Genomic DNA, 18,199 nt, shown 5'->3' on the forward strand with positions numbered 1-18,199 from the left:
CATGATCCATTTCAAACAAAATGTACAAATAAATACAGTATGTTATTTTTATAACAATTCCCATTTGGCTTTAGTATACCATTGAGGTGAATTCAAATTCAGCAGGGACACAAACTGCTCTGAAGCTAAATCAAACCCCTATGGTTAGTTTTTCTGCATTGCAAATTTATACACTTCATCCCCCATCAGGAGACACCTGACATAATGCAATAAGTGCACTTGCAAAGCTGCCATAAATTCCTGGATGTCAAGTTCACAGAGGAAACACAGCCACAACAGTGACATTGGGGAAGAAATTACTGCACATATTTAAATGGGAAAGCAATTAAACCCGATTAAATTAGAGTCCTTGATTTGTTCATCCATTTCCTTTTTGTCCCAATTTATCATTTTAAATAAAATACTAATGCATTCTTTCTCGGGCCCACCTTGATTTGGATGGCAGGGTAATTCTGTTTGCAGACTAGAGCGGTAAACTGTAGTAACACTGCTTTTTAAAATTAAAAGCAGGTATGTTTCTAAAATAGCCCTTTTTCCCCCACAACTCCATTGCCAAATATTAAGAAATAAAGACAATGTCAGGTATTGTCCCAATTTACTTATTTTTTTGTTGACGGGATGTGGGCATTACTGGCTAGGGATGATTATTGCTCATCCCTAATTGCCTTTGAGAAGGTGGTGGTGAGCCACGTTCTTGAACTGCTGCAGTCTAAGAGGTGCAGGTACATCCACAGCGCTGTTATCAATTCCAGGAATTTGACCCCAGGACAGGAATGGCAATATAGTTACAAATCAGCATGGTGTGGGCGAACTTGCAGGTAGTGATGTTTCCATGCATCTGCGGCTCTTGTTCTGAGGTTGCAGGTGCCTGACGCACTGTCGAAGCAGTCTTGGTGAATTGTTGCAGTGCATCTTGCAGATGGTAGACACTGCCGCCATTGTGCATCTGTGGTGGAGGCGGTACCAATCAAGCAGCCTGCTTCGTCCTGGAGGGTGTGAAGCTCATCCAGGCAAGTGGAGGGTATTCCATCACACTCTGTGTCTGGTAGGCTTTTGGAGAGTCAATGTGAGTTACTTGCCACAGAATTCCCAGCCCGACCTTTTATTCAGATGGCTGGTCCAGTTAAGTTTCTGGCCAATGATAACCCCAGAATGTTGTTAGTGGGGGTTTCAGTGATGATGTCACTGGGAGATGATTTGATTCCCTCTTGTTGGTGATGGTCATTGCCTGGCACTTGCATGGCATGAATGTTACTTGTCACTTATAAACCCAAGTCTGAATGTTGTCCAGGCCTTACTGCATAAATCAGCATTACAGAATTAGGGCGTCATGTTACAAGAAAGTTGGAGAAAGATGACGGAACAAATTAACGGGAGAATTAGCTACACTTAATCTATGTATTCTATTGTTTCTACAATTGTATTCCATTTGCTTTGCAAATCAGATAAGTTGTGAAAGAAACGGTTTCATATTGTCATCATTAACTTAACAAAAACAGTCCTCCTCGATCAATGCTTACAGGATACAATTGATTGAACAACAACAATTAACCTAGCTGACTGATGCAGCAATGCTGCATTTTGAACCAGTATTTCTATCGAGAATCTGGAGAACAAGTCATAGCACAGCTAAACTCAGATGAATAAAAAGTTGAGGGGGGTAAGTGTGGGAGTGCAGCAGAATAAAGGCAGTGATCATTGGCTACTCCAAGACACAGGGCATGATTTTGTTGGGAAACCGTTTTGGTGGCTGATCAGATGAATTTGGCAAAGTTCTAATAACAGATAACCCGACTACACTTTGGCATGAGACTTGGACCTAAAAATATAATAAAACTGTTGTGTCTTTATTGGTGGCAATCATTTTATACTTTTGACTATTTAGGTTTGTGGAGTGTAATGAGAACATGGTTTTACAAATCATTTGTCAATGTAAAGCGCTTAAAATAAAGTAAATTGATTTTTATTCCAGGTTTTGCACAAAGATATAAATGAAGATACTTGAAAGATTGGAGCATTGAATGAGAAAAACTAATTTCATGAACAGTGTTTCTCAAATCCATGCACTATCTAAAACACCTAATTCAATAGTGGTTAGCACTGTTGCTTCATAGCGCCAGGGTCCCAGGTTCGATTCCCGGCTTGGGTCACTGTCTGCGCGGAGTCTGCATGTTCTCCCTGTGTATGCGTGGTTTTCCTCCGGGTGCTCTGGTTTCCTCCCACAAGTCCAGAAAGACGTGCTGTTGGGTAGTTTGGACATTCTGAATTCTCCTTCTGTGTACCCGAACAGGCGCCGGAATGTGATGACTAGGGGCTTTTCACAGTAACTTAATTGCAGTGTTAATGTAAGCTTACTTGTGAGGGTATAGATTATTATTAATTCAAGTTTATGCCTTATAAAACATGACAGCCTAAATTCATTTGAATAGGGGGCATTGCTGCCTACACCCCATCATTGCAGGCTAAATTAAATATAGATCCTCAGAGGTGCAAAGGACATTGTGTTAGCTCACTGTAATATAGTGGATTAGAGAGTGTCCTTTTATCTTCAAATACAATTGTACCCAAAATGGTTTTTGAGGAGAGGGTTTGCCACAAATTAATCAAGCAGCAGAGCAAAGGGAGTACATATTGTCCCCCGATCTTGAATACTACTGAAATAAAAACGGTAGTGGAGAAATACCCTCAATACTTGCACCGACTTCTTCACTAACATTACTCAGCAGAAGAAATAAATTCCATTAAAAAAAACAGACAACTTGGAAGAAGTGACAGTCTGAAAATTAATTTGGTGTTGGGGTAATGAAAGGTTTGGGATCATATAAAAAGGAAAAAAATACAAAATCTAAAAATGAAATGACGACATATAACAAAGTTCATATTGTAAAAGGCATGGGGAGAAATGACAATGAACCTGGGAAATAAGAAAAGGAGACTGCTGAATCTGAAATGTGTGTGGAGATTACGATGACACATGGATCTTTCCATTGAGAGTAAGCGAAACCGATCATATACGTTTGTAGATTCATAAATTTGTAGGTTAAGGATATCTGAACGTAAACTGTCATATATCATATAGTTCAAAATGCATACACCTCGACTTAATAAGATACATCATTTATACAATCATGGTCAAAATACCCAATCAGACCAAATACCACAGAATCACCAATGCTTAAATAAATATGATTACATTAGCAACTTGTAGCACTGAATAGAATACCTTTAAGAATTAGTTTGACAAAACTACAGATAAGATGATGATCAGCAATTTTATTTTGCCACTGCAAGAACAGCAGCCAATCTTACTCCAATCTCTTTGCAATCTGACTGCAATTGGAGGTTTGGTGTAAATTTCAATAGTTGCTACCAATGGATGTTCCTTGAATGTCAGATGACCTGAGGTGCATTGCATTTATGGTACACTGCATTCAATATCAAATATCCAAAAGATAAAAAGATTTTAGTTTTATTTTTGACATAAATGCATGAAATGCTCAGCACAATCTTTCATACTGTATCCGAATTCCAGTACATTTCAACACAAAAAAGGAATAGGGTACAGAAACTAGATTAATTGTATTCCAAAGTGTTTTATCAGCCAATATGATCATACTGATGGCATGCATGGTGGGTCATCAGAAAGAATCAGCACAAACTACACAGTTTATTCTTGTTGATCGGAGGAAGAGGATCCTTGCTTTTTAAAATGTATAATTCTATTAGTATGTATTATGGATGGTAAAAGCAAAATTTTTACTTAGAATGCCGAGATGCCACTATGGCAATGGATGAGAGATTGGGTAAATAAACCTGCAGTTATTTGGGTGGAAATATACTGGAATGGATTTTGTTATTTGGTAGCTTTACAGAATGTAACCTCAAGGCTTTGAAATAATTGATAATTCATATGGAGCTGTTGCACCAATTTTTCAATGGTCAATTGTTCAGCTTTTTACAAAAATTAATATACAGTAATGCAAACACATTTACACTTACCTTTTCCATTGAATGATAATGCTGAAGCTGTTGCTCCCGTCACTGGCAGTTGCAGCTGGGGTGATAATGGTTGTGTCCTTGGTCTGGTTCCCATTCTGGCTCGCTCTGTTCCAGGGACAAGCAAAGCTCCAAACGGCTTTTCAATAGCTAGGTCTGGTGCTACAGAGTCTGGATTCTGTGTCATATGCCCAAATCTATCTGTTGAGGTATCCTGAAAACCATCAAGAATTATCCTATTCTTTAGAGGGCTTCTGGGAACTAGGATTTTGATGCCAGATTTAGTAAGGTCCATGGTCTTCCTACTGGAGAAAGTCTGTGAGCTGGTTTTTCGATATTTCTGGTGACTTGACAAGAATTGGCTGGAGCTTTTTGAATCACTGTCTTTACCAACTCCAGGTGATCGGGGAGAAGACTTTGATAGAGAACTGTTGGTCGACCGGGAAATCTGTTTTCGAGCATTGTTTAGAGCGTGTTTGTTTGCTCTGGAAAAAGGTCCATCTTTCTGTTTATCACTGTGCTGCCTGTTAAACTCCAGAATATACTCCTCACAGTTCACCAGATGATGTTCTGGTTCCCATGTGTCATCATCACTGTCATAACCTTTCCACCGGACCAAGTACTCTGTTCGCCCTTTTTTATTTTTCCTCTTGGCCACAATTCTCTCTACCTATTAAATCAGGAAACAAAGGAATCAGTGACACAGAACTTGCTGTGGGTTAGGCGCTAAATAATGAGGGTTAACTCTACTCTTCCAATAATAAAGCCGTAACGTTGGTAAAGGACGAAGTCTAGAATTGTGTCCAGATTTTATTGAACATTTCCACAATCGGATTATAATCTGTTAAGGAAATGTACTATGAGATCTGGTGTAGTAACAAAATGTAAAAACATGCATGGGAAATACAGTAGTTTACAATTATACAATAGTTGGAGCACTAGAATATATCGTGAACAAAATAAAAATACAAATAATTTTAGCAGCAGAAAGAGATCATGAGGCTCAAAATGCACAACCCTTTTTGATTGATGATAATCATACTCACCCACATTACAAGGAGAATAGAAACACACAGACTGGAAAGACCAATGCAAACTGTCTGACGCCCAAACCCCCCTCTCTCACTATCTTCCCACCATATCCTTCAAACCTCCTGCTCCAAATATTAGTCAATTGCTTCTCCAAAGTATCTAAACTACTTGAACCAGTAACTTTTCAAAGGTCTATTATCCGCCATCTAATTTAACTTCTTGCTGTCTAACTTTCAATTTGCCCCCAGATATTTGAACCCTTGCCCTTAGTGACATGTGATATTTCTCCCCTTTGCCTGGTGCACCTCTCCTAATCCACTCCATAGTTTTGAATTCCTCTCTTCTAAAGGGATCAACCCCAACGTTTTCAAATCTTCCCCAGGACTTCACTCATTATTCCATATATTCTTCTTTATTTCTGCTCTTCAGTGCATTATGATCACTATTGGAAGGATAAACACAGTGTGGCCCTTTCTTTTCTTTTTTACATTTAGAGTACCCAATTCATTTTTTTTCAATAAGGGGCATTTTAACGTGGCCAATCTACCTACACGCACACCTTTGGGTTGTGGAGGCGAAACCCATACAAAAACGGGAGAATGTGCAACTCCACACGGACAGTGACCCAGAGCCAGGATTGAACCTGGGACCTCGGCATTGAGACAGCTGTGCTAACCACTGCACCACCATGCTGCCCAGTGTGGCCCTTTCTGTACTCAACTTCACAGATGCACAGAATTGTTATAGTGAAGGTTTCAGCTAGGCACATAGTCTGTAACAGCTCTAAGAATGAGCATTAACAATTCTCACGCTGTCTTCCTGTAACCCTGCACATTCTTCCTTTTAGGATAACAGTCCAATTCCCCATTGATTGAACCCGCCTCCACCAGTCTTGGGTAGTGTGTTCCAGACCGTAACAATTCTCTGTATGAAAATTGATTTGTTTGCCAAATAGTTCAAAACTCGACAATTAGTTCAAAACTGTGCCCTTTCGTTCTCAATCCTTCCATGAGTGAGAATAGTTCTTCCATATCTACTCGACAGAGACACCTCAGGATTTTGAATACATCTAACAAATCTCCTCTCAACCTTCTTTTCTCCAAGGAAACGGTCTCAAATTCCCCAGAGCCATTTTTTGCGAATCGTATCCGCACTCGCTCCTATGCTTTCATATCCTGCTTATCGGCAACCTAGCCCATTACTAAAAATAAAATTGGAGAACACTGGAAACAATTAGTAGATCATATGGATTTATTCCGGGTTTACCTGTATTTTTTGGCAAGTTACTACAACATAAATCCACATCGAATTGCATCTGCCTCACTGAATTACTCAATGGATCAGTAAAAGCCTTTCCTGCAGGATTTGTCTGATCAAAAATGTTCAGAATAACGGGTTCAAGTTGGAATACTATTCAAAAAAGTAACTTGCAATAAAACCAAACATATGATTTAATCAAGATACAATGAACTGAAATCTTCTGTTGTCTTTGTTGTGAAGCGTCCCTGAAAAGGTGCCATTATTTGCTATATTCCCTACATCCCACTGGGAGCTCAACATGCCAAAAGCTGAGGGGATGAAGCCACTGGGGAAAGTGATCAGGACTTGCCTGGAGCAGAGGGAGCGAGGTAGGGAGGCACAGGCAGAAATTAAGATTGCAACATGATGGATAGCACAAGCATCAGTGACTGTTACAAAAGCAAATATTGTGGTTGCTGGAATTCTGAAATAGAAACAGAAAATATTGGAAATACTCAGCAGGTCTGGCAGCCCCAAAACATTAGCTTGATTCATCTCGCCACTGATGCTTCCAGTTGCCCTTGTTAATAGAATCCAAGCTTGTCGGTGAAGTCAAAATCAAGACACTGGGCGCGATTCAGCAGACTTAGTCCACGGTCAGGGATGTTTAGAGAGGTGTTTCTCAGAGGCTGCAGCACCAAGAAGCACCCCATTATTCAACGGCACTTTGCCCTTTTTTTGGCATCAGGGGATTTCTCTCTGCTGAGGCCACGCTGAAGACAGATTTCCTGCTGGCGAGGTGATCTCGGCAGTAGAAACGGCTGTGTGGAGATCAGCACGGCATTTTGATTACCAACGTTGGGGTGGGGAGAGCAGTAAGGACAGGGCAGCCAATGCCTGTGAACCCCCCCCCCCCCCCCCCCCCCCCCCCCCCCCAAAGCCCAACCCATGCCAGTTCTAACCTGGTACCACCTTGCCCCGCCCCGATCACCTGGGAGTCTCCAATGGCTGCCCCCCCCTCACCCGCCGTTACGCCTGGTTGATGGTGCGCTGTCGAGGTCTCCCAGGTGTGGCTGTCGAGTCCCGGGTGCTGTGTGAATCCTGCATCCGGGTATATAAATGATCCATTAGGCTGATTTAAATATGCAGACCTGCATCTTGTCCAGTGAGGGAGAGATCCAGATCATGATAGGCGGAATGAGTCGAATGACTCGCGCAATTCAATGATTGCGCCTGGTGCTGAATCATACCCATTAGGTTGCTCTTTACCAAGAGAGTTTATGGTCTTTGTTCAGTTTCATACCATGGCTTCCAATCATCAGTGTCTCAGCTATCCCCAACAATTAATATGGATTCAGATTGATAGAGGTGGTGCCATGGAGAATGCACCAGTTGATGGTGATGGACAGTCAACTGCCAAGCATTATTTGAAATTTAAACCAGGCAGCTTGATAAATTAGTCAAGAGATTTCCGTGTGGAATGAACCAGTAAATGTCTATCATTTATTTTATTTACCTGAAGCAAGTGCAACGTGTGTACATGTTCTGTCTGCAAAGAATAGGGTACTGTGTATTAACTTATGTAACTTCAACACACACAAATGCACCACACTGGGAGCTTTACTAATGCACTGGTCAGTGTAATTTTTAGCACACTGAGGATTATTATAGATTTAGCCCAATTGTGGAATCACATCTAATTCTGGATACTGTTTTGCACGCATGGGCTGGTTGGTCAGGGTATGTTCTCACCTGCCACTAATTGTGGAAGGAACCTAATGCTTGATATGATGATTCGCCAGTCTTTGTGACATATGGCCTACATAACATCACACTGGCACTGAAGTTCATGAAGCACATTACTCATTTGTGTGATAAGTAGAACACCTTTTTGGCTTGATGGCAGCATCTGGTTAGTGGCAAATATTGTTTATGAGACTACTAGAAACCAACAGCGTGAAGCAGCTAGCTTCACCTGTTGGGTCAAATTTTTGAGATGCCTTGCCTTTCCAGGGAACTCGGGCACTTTTCAGGGCCAAAACCGACAGCTTAGGTCAGTCCATGAGTTTGCGTGATACACAGCACAAAATGATCAAACCAGGATAGCCATTATCCTGCAAGATGTCTTGGATGCATTCTACGTCAGCATCAAGCTTGCATGGTGAGTAAATGGCTCAGGCCCTATTAATGATGAAGTTGCCAATAAGGGCAATTTTAATAATGCATAGAACTGAAAGAATCCAAACATGTGCATTGACCAGTGAAGGTAGGTTTGAGGTAGATCATGTTAGAGAACCCGCTGGCAGATTTCGCAACTAGTACATCAAGGAAAGGGAGTTCATTGGACTGTTCCATTTCAAAAGTGAATTTGAACACAGATTGGAGCCCATCAAGACATGCAAGGAAATTATTCGCTATGTTTAAATCCGCAGCAACATCTATTGTAACACCCACATATGGAAATATGCAAGGAGCTTGAGTGTCATTCCATCAAGGACTCATGAAATTCAACAGGTGTTTGTTAGTGCTGGGCCTAGAGGAGATCCCACGACAACTTCATAAATTTGGGGAAATGTGGTATCGTTAAAGCTGAATTCAACTGCGAGAGTCATGGAGTTCATAATCTCAATGGATATTGATACAAGCAATGGTGGTGGGCCTAGATGACCATAATTAAGGTGCTGTAACGCAAATATCTATGGTTTCTTAAGTGGGACATTGGTGAATACACTAACAATGTAAAATGAGCAAATGGACACAGCATTATATGCCATTCCTGTATGGTCTTCACATATGTGAAGGAATCCTCCACCATGTATCTGGAAAAGCTGCTGAAAACTGGTTGTAACAATTCACCCGACCATTTGGCGAATTCATGTTGTGTAGAACCAGTCATAGATAAGGCAAGGCATAAAGGGACATCACTTGTGTATCTTGGGAAGCGCATATGTGGATGCAGCGAGCCATGAGGATGAACCCTGCCATATATCGTGTGGCACCTCATCGCTCTTTCACAAGTCCAGCAAGCGATTTTTAGCATACTTTCGAGCCAGAGCCTGGCCATCAAGACCGGTATGCTTTTTGTTGACATAGTCACGTTGTTAAGGATGATTATTCCCATCCCATTGCCAGATTTACTACTGATGTGCATGTCCAGGTTGGTCTCAAGGTCTTGCAATGCGGCATACAAAAAAAAAAATCAGACAGATGATTTGGAATCCCACAAAATGGGTGCATTGGCAGCTAGGCGTGCTTTCAAGGATTCCGCATCTTCAGTAGACCCTCGGCAGGACAGTTGGGAGTAGAGGAGTTTGAACTCCACAAATACCTCTTTCTTTCTGACTTGGGATGAGGCACAAAATTTAAATCATACACAAGAACAAACCCTTTGCTTTCTGAAAGTACATGGGCCAGGTAAATTTGTTATGTTGTTGTGTTTAGTGGTGTTGTTTGTTGCATTGTCAAACTGCTTCCACTGGAGTTTATGGTGCAGATGTGTTTCAAATGGACATTTTATGGTGCGGTCGTCTATTGAAACAATATATTAGCATAAGCGGATCACAAAAGAAACAAAAATTTGCACACCTCAAACCAAGCGCAGTTTGAGGCACGGCGTAAATTGGCAACACTATCTGTTCCATTTCATCTCCCATAAATACTCGCTTAGTTGTGAAATGGTGTCTCACTTTAGCATTATCTATATGTTTGGAAATGAAAACTGGTAGAACCTTGGGTCTAAAGAGTCTTGGAGAAATTAGATAGCTAGCTTACTGGTTAACTTACCTGAACTATGTTGTTGATATCCCGAATTTAGTCTTTGTTGTACCTCTGTCTCAGGTGTACAAATAGTGGCTTGGTTAAAAAAATCTTGCGTTGCTGAAAAATACATTTAGTCAAATCTTCTAGTCTTGCACTCATCAGGACAATCGTAAGTTTACCAATATCAGGGGAAGCAACAAATGAGTGCATACTTGAAAATTTTCCTGCATTGTTTTTAAGTTGGTGACAAGTTGCTAGATTCAACATCTACACAACAGTTGGATCTATAGTCAAGCCATAGACAAAAGAAACAAGGATACTAGGTGAAGTAACAAGGCAGCCATAGCAACATCAATGCTTCAGATTAGAAGTTGCTTCTTCAGCAAACCATGTGCAGAAAATCACCATAGCTTTCTCTATTCTAGATAGGAGCGTTGCAGTGCACGTGCTAAATGCACTATTTTAAACATCCTCCAATGTATGGTGTAATCATCAAAGAACCTAGATGAGAGTTTCAGATCACACAAATGTTGTATATACGTTTCTCTTCCCACTCCATCCTTCTGAATTGTTTTGCAATGCCGGGTCTGAATCTCAAACAAACTATGAACATTTGTGTAATCCAGATCTGGTCAGACAGTATGTAGAATACAGAAGCAAGCTAGTCCTTGTTAAGTCACCACCTACATGAGGAAGTATCTCCAATTTCGTATACCCACCTAGTTTCAATATCCCTTTTGATTGCTCCACCTTTCCATTCTATCTTGATTCCTGAAATACGTTTCTGCCTAAAACTGGTCTGAATGTTGACTTGCGAGATGTTTTTCCCCCATCATCTGCTCCAAATCTCTCATGTTTAAACTTATAGTCCCTCTTTCTTTACAGCAATGACTGTACCTATCTAAAGAATGCTGAAGAAAGCTCAGCAAGTCAGGGAACATCTGTGAAGTAAGAAACAAATGTTTCAGGTCAATTAGAATCTGCTACTTTGATCTTTATTCCAGCCGAATCTGCTATTTTGATCTTTATTCCAGCCTACCTTGGGATGATTAAAATTATTGTTCTTGATATCATTCCAAACCATTTGCCTTTAATACTCGTGCACTGTTTGCCTGATTTTTAATGTTATTTATATGTGCTTAAAACAACCACCTCTCCCACCTGCTAACCTAACCAGGGCATTACTCCTGGAGTATTGACTGTGTCAAGTTCTGGTTTACTTACTGAAGGAAAGATTCACTTGCTTAAGAGGCAGTGCATTAAACGTTCTGTTGCTTCATTCCTGAGTGGAAGGGGAGCGCACTGTTCTATGAGGAGAGAGGAGTAGGCTAGGCTCATGTTTCAGAGTGCTTTTTTAGATGAATGAGACGTGATCTCATTAAAATAAAAAAATCTTCAAGGTAGATGTTGGAAGGATGTTTGCTCTGGTTAGAGAGTCTAGAAACATAGGTCACAGTCTCAGAATAAGGGACTAGCCACCTCAAATAACATGTGAAATTTCTTCATTCAAAGGGTTACACATCATTGGAACTCTACCCTAGAGAGCTGTGGATGCTCACACACTATATTCAAGACAGAGCTCAACTGATTTTTGGATACTAAGGGAATCAACTAAAGGACATGGGAATAGTGCATGAAGGTGGATGGAGGTAAAGTCAACAGTGTGCAAGTGGGGGGGGGGGGGGGGGGGGGGGGGGGAGGAGAAGAGAAGAAAGAGGTTGAAGGTCGACAGACAAATTTTAGAGAGCCAGGAAGGTGACTAGCAAACAGGAGTAACTCTAACCTCATCGGGCAATATGGCGGCACAGTGGTTAGCACTGCTCCCTCACAGTGCCAATGACGCAGGTTCAATTCTAGCCTTGGGTGACTAGGGTTTGCACATTCTCCCTACGTTTGCGTGGGTTTTTTCTAGATGTTCTGATTTCTTCCCACAGGTTAGGTGGATTGGCCATGCTAAATTGTCCCTTAGTGTCCAGGGATGTGTAGGTTAGTTTGGGGATGGGCGAGTGGACCTGGGTGTCCAGGGATGTGCAGGTTAGGTTACGGGGATGGGGGAGCGGTCCTGGGTGTCCATGTGGTATTGTGTGAAGCAAATAATGGCATGATGGGAAAACTAGTCAAGTCTTCTAGGTACAATTGAATTTAACCTAAGATACAGAATACACAGACAGCATGTCCTGGGAACTGGGTGACTCTGAGAGTCTAGATAAGGCTTGAAACTAGAAACTAGAATACATAACAAGCTGAACAACTATTTCTTCCTGTTCCTAAACAACTTCTTCCCTTTCTTAAAACAAAGACAAGATAATTATATGAAACTCAAGTCCCCTAAAGGTCAGCAAGGTGACGCCATTGTAACGATTATTACTTATGTTTTACTTTCGATCAAATTCCTAACCAAGTTGTATTCATGTTATCTTGATCCTATAATGTATAAGAATCGCCTTCTTTTCCTGTAATATCGCAGACTTGGGACGGACTCAGCAGTTTGTAATTGACTGCTTTCCGACTCCAAGTATCAGCCATTTACTGCTAGCAGTCAGTTCTAATTCGGAAATAAAGTTCAGTTTTGCTTACCTAATGAATGATGTTTGAATTTCACTATCACAGTCAAGACGCGGGGAAAATATAAAATACAACATTTGGCGCTGCGAGAAAAAAATCCAATATCCTGAAGTGAGCTTCCATGAGGGACTGAGAAAAAGTGATCAAAGCCATGACCGGAGTACAGAGACGGACGCCGGCACAAGGTAAGATTGACCTTGGTCTCTCTCTCTCTCGGATCTGTGCTGCGACCCCTCATCCCTGACGGAAGTAACTAAACAGGTGACGGTTCTCGAATCTAAATTTGACTGTGAGTACATTTTCTTTGTGTAATTAGCCGCAGGTCAGGGACCTTGTTGATTTCGTTTTTCATCCGCATCAGATTTATACAGGCTGTCAATAAATTTGGGTCAGGGACCCTTTGATTAAGTTTTGGGGTCAGGGACCCTGTCAATAATTTTTTCGGGTCAGGGACCCTGTCAGTAATTTTTTGGGGTCAAGGACCCTCCAATTTGATTTGGTACCAGAAATTTTGTTTGAGTGTTTTTTTTGCCAGGGGCACATTTTTACTGACATTATGGAACAAACTTCAGACAAAGCTAGGGGCAATTCCCCTCTATTTTTCATGTGTTTAGAAACCCCTTCTCAAGAACGTAATATTCGAAGACTGTCTGCAGTGCTGCTTTAAACAATAAATTAGGTAACGATATCTGGCCACTAGGTAACACAGGGATCTTGGAACTTTGACAATAGCATTGATGCAGAAAAAAAAGCAATCTGGAGAAAAAAATGCCGGTTTCAAATTGTTTAATTTTACAGTGGAAAAAAAAGTCCACTTAATGCAACGAACAATCACAATGAGTTGGAGAGATTACGCCCGCAAAAAGAGATATTAATGAGTGTGTGAACGGTTAAAGCGAAGATTGGAAGACTTTAAATTGTAATGTGAGCTTTGGGATAGAAAACAATCAAAACACTAAAAAAAGCAATCTGGCAATAACAAACCTCCTGTTAGCAGAAAAGTAGGACTGGCCAATAAGATTATAGGAAAGGAGGATCCTCCCAGTTGCTCTGGCATGCCGATGTTCCCATATTCAAGCGATACGGAAGACAAGGAGAATTTGAACCCTGGACCCCACCCTCATTTTGCGCTCCCCGATTTTACAATTCACTTTCCCAAGTCCTGACTCCCACTTCTGATCCCATTACCAATGAAACTCCCGCTAACGTATCCCCCTTAGCGACACGCACTCGGTCACAGACGCAAGCCGTAAATATCGAACAACCCTTCTCTACGGAAAACATGATAATTGACTAAAAGGTGTTGATTAAACGATCCACAATAAGGAAATTATAGAAGTGAAGTTAATGAGTTTCCAATTTAGAAACATGCTGGGAATAATGACTGGATTTTAACATTTCTTTTGCATGAAATTTAGTAGATCAGATGATGTTAACTAACTACTGCTTGGAATGTTGTACTGGCCTTATTATGATAACAAGTGGTTCTTATGAAGGACAACAAAATGCGTACTCGAATTGTTTTTAAACTAATGGAAAAACATTCATAATTCCTCTTGCAAATGTTCCCAAAGTTGTTCAGTTCACACTATATCAGTTTAAAAGAAAGTAACTTTACAAATAAGAGTAATTGAAATATGAATAAGTTTTTAGATTGCGTGAAAAGACGTAAATGGCATCACGCCAAGTTCTCCGCCCCTAAGATTCTGCAGGAAACATTAACCATTTCAGCAGACAGTTGGTCTTTTCTGAATTGACAAACGAAGAAATACATCTCAGAGAACAGCTAATGCCTCTAAGATTAATCAGTGCAAATTGACTTAAATGGAATAACACAGATAAAGTTTTCGAAAGAGAATGAAAAATTTTTGTTCAAAATTTGTCCGCAAGGACAAGGGCTGAATCCAAGAGAGAGAAAGAGAGACAGAGGAAGAGATTGAAGGAGAGAGAGAGAGACAGGAACTGTTAGAGAGAGCGAAAGAGAGCGAGTCAGGGAGAGGCAGAGATGGAGAGGTAGGCAGATAAAGAGAAAGAGCAACAAGAGTTCCAAAGACAGACAGAGTTATGTAGAGAGGGAGAGAGATAGATAAGAGAGAGAGGGAAAGAATTCATATTTCATTTTTTCAGACTTTGACTTTAAAAATTATGTTTCAAGCTGTGATGATTTGAAAGAGGTAAAGAGATATCGATGCCAACATGGTCCTTGTTATTACTTGAAACCTTCGCGATAAAAGGTTCCCGTTAACTTTGTAAGGCGGGTGGCATAGAATCTTTACAGTGTCACCTTCGAGCTGTTAATTGGTTAGTACGGAGCGCGATTACTCCGTGATTTAAATTATAATCTCCTGCAGATGCGGATAACTCTGCTTAATAACACATAAACAGGGCAAAAAGCGTGCGGACCCTGACATAAAACATCACACATGTAATTTCCTTAACCAATTGTTAAAATTGTAATCGGAAGGACCATCTGGCATCAGACAAAGTGTGCAATGGGTAAAACTTTAGATACAACTTTTTAAAATGGGATCGACATTAGGTTTAGGGTGCAAGTATGTAAGGTGCATACTTACATACAATTGCAGGTGCAATTAACCAGATTATGATGTTGTGGCGAAAGGGAACTAGCGCAAAAAGGGTCAGGACTGGATAAAATTCCTGGATCTAAGGTGTTCAGTAAGGATGGGGAAAGAAAGATGGGGTAGAATTTATCAAGGAGAACATTGCAGGGCTGGAGAAGAAAGGATGTCCAGAAGGGATCAAGGTAAAAATCAATTTGGTTGGAGCTAAGAAACAATGGCACTACTGAGTGCATACTACAAGGCCATCAAGCAGTGGGAAAGATATAAAGGAGCAAAATTGGAGAGAATCACATACTATAAAGCAGTTATAATTGGCGAGGGGGTTAATTATCCTTGTAGACTGTGTTGGTAAGTGTAAAGGACAGAGAGGAAGAAGAGTTTTTGAAGTGTATTTAGAAGAAGAAATATTTTGCTCAATACACATTTCCAGCCCAACAAGGAAGATGACCTGGTCTGCAGAATGTGGTAGGTCAAGCGGAACACCTGTCGGTTGTCTGGGCAGCGATCATAGCGCACATTGCACACATTCCAAAAGCAAAGTCAGAACCAGGGTCAGTGGCAAGCAATTAAGTCAGGAATGTCTACTATTTTATTACTAAAATCATTCCAAGGTTCAAGATTTTACCTTTGATAAAAATAATTTGAATTTATATAGCACCTTTCAAGACTTCAGAAAACCCAACTTCACAACCAATTAGGTGCTTCTTATGTGCAGTTATTTTTGAGATCGAGGAGGGCATGTGTATTATTGTGTCACATAGACATTGGGAAAGGCAAAACGTGCAGCAAACTTTAGCATTTACACAGGTCATGCTGAAAATGTTTAATTTTGAAACCAGAAACTAAAAACTTTTATGGAAGCCATAAACTAATAGCATTAAACAATAAAAAGGTACCATTTGCAAATTTTAGTCTAATTTCAAATATTTTTTTACAAGACTAGAAAAACGGAGTTAGTTTCAAACAGCTACAGCAAGCATGGAATTAGCAGGAATAAAAAGTTCAGGAATAAAAATAAGTACTCTTCTACACGTCATTCAGAATCTTGAACAGCACAAAAAAAAGGAGGCAATATGAAGTAACTTGGACCATCATTTCATTCACCAGTGACTCTTTGCGCCACTCTGCCATTATACAACATGATCAGAAATGCTGCAATTAGTTTACAAAAAGCTCCTGCAATAATGGCCAGACAATCTGTTTTTATGATGTTGATTGAAGGATAAATATCCCAAAGATAGAATTTACAGTGCAGAGGCCATTTGGCCCATCGAGTCTGCACCAGCCCTTGGAAAGCGCACACCACCCATGCTCACACCTCAACCCATCCCTGTAAACCAGTAACCTCACCCAACCTAAGGGCAATTTATCATGGCCAATCCACCTAACTTGCACATCTTTGGATTGTGGGAGGAAACCAGAGCACCCGGAGGAAACCCATGCAGACATGGGGAGAACGTACAGACTCCGCACAGACAGTGACCCAAGCTGGGAATCGAACCTGGGAGCCTGGTGCTGCGAGGCAGTGGTGCTAACCACTGTGACACTGTTCCTGCAACTTGTCAATTCGAGGGTATACGGTCGGAGGTCCATTATGTGCCTCATGTTCATCCTTTCAGGAACAAGGTTTGTTTCCTGCATCAGTTTCAGGCTGTGAACTAACTTTTAGACCACAATCTTTGGCTGTGGTTCTCACGATTGTCGACAAAGCACTCCCACCAGCCCCCAGGGTACCGAGGGGGTCCTTCATGGGAGGTGGGGGTCAGGGTAGGTGCTTGTGCTGGACTAGAGAGGCTGAGGTCAGGGGGGAGGGGTGTCTTCTTTGGGATGGGGGTTGTTTGACTGCTTTTCCCATCCAGTTTTTAATCCCTTTAAAAGTTTTTGGCCTGGCGTCAGATACAGTGGGCCGTCGGGATTGATGATCAACCGCGTCTACCAACTACCAAACCCACCATGGAAAATCCGCACATAGGGATATCGCCCTGCTCCTCTTTAAAATAGTGCCATAGGATCTTTATGTCACACTGAAGGGGCCAACGGGGCCTCAGCTAAAAGATGGCAACAGCATGGCACGAGCTCAGCACGGAACTGGTGCTGAAACAGTCAACCTTCTGATTGAAAGGAGAGTGCGTTACCACTTGTGCCGAAAAATATGGAGGGATGCACTGACAGTGAGATTGATGCTCACGGTGGCAAAATTTACAATCACCCATCTTGCCACTGCAGAGCGCTCAGAGCTATTAAAATATTTGTTATTATGCCATGTAGTCGGCGTATTTGCGCAGTGAAATATTTTGTAAATTAATATTCAGTCCTTTATTGTGATTCAGCAAGATTTAGGAGAATTTTTATAAGATGCAGTTCATACAGAAAACAAATATCAGCACTTTGAAAAGTTGTCTAAATGGTACCTTACTGCAGCTATTGTCTACAGCAAGTCCTCATTTTAAGTCAGTCCCACTTTAAGTTGCTGTTAGGTCAACTTTCTCTGATGTAAGTCATGATTTTTGCTTGCCTTCCTCTCAATATCGCTGTCAGTTTTCATTGCATGAACGTGGCTGAGCATCATCACCAGCTGTCTTTTTTGCAGTCACCACCTGCTACTATAGTGTGTCGACTCCCTTTATGTAATATCGGTTCTTGTGGTCCGATTGGCGCCATTGTTAAGGAGGCAGCTTGTACTGTATTCAAGGCAACACTGATTTTTGTTTTAAATCCCAGAGGCATCCAAAGCCAGGAGTTGTTTTCTTCTCCAAGCAAAAATTTGGATTTAAATTTAAATTTTGGAGTTTCAAGAGTGCCTGCTGTGGTGAGACTTTTAAATTACCTTTAAATCTGAGCCCAAAACACCAAGTGCTGGGAAGTGCCTGCTGCTACAAAGAAAGCAAGAAAAATCATCAGCCCAACAGTGAAATTGGAGGTTTAAAAAAAGCTGGTGGGTGTTATTAAGAATGTGAATTTATACTGTATGATTTTTTTGCAAGTTATTTCAGCTCAGAATGCACACAGTGCTGCACGTGTGGTAC

At 41.0% G+C, this 18,199-nt stretch overlaps 1 protein-coding gene across 1 annotated transcript in view; it reads right to left on the reverse strand.

Moving 5' to 3' along the window:
- cdyl (chromodomain protein, Y-like) overlaps positions 1 to 18,199 on the reverse strand; it is a 233,207-nt gene that overhangs the window by 53,070 nt on the left and 161,938 nt on the right. Inside the window, exon 2 of the mRNA XM_038796640.1 lies at positions 4,000 to 4,666. Coding sequence (XP_038652568.1) covers positions 4,000 to 4,666 — 667 coding nt within the window. The remainder of the gene's footprint in view (positions 1 to 3,999; positions 4,667 to 18,199) is intronic.

The sequence above is a fragment of the Scyliorhinus canicula genome, chromosome 5, assembly GCF_902713615.1.
Source record: "Scyliorhinus canicula chromosome 5, sScyCan1.1, whole genome shotgun sequence".
Lineage (NCBI taxonomy): Eukaryota > Metazoa > Chordata > Chondrichthyes > Carcharhiniformes > Scyliorhinidae > Scyliorhinus > Scyliorhinus canicula.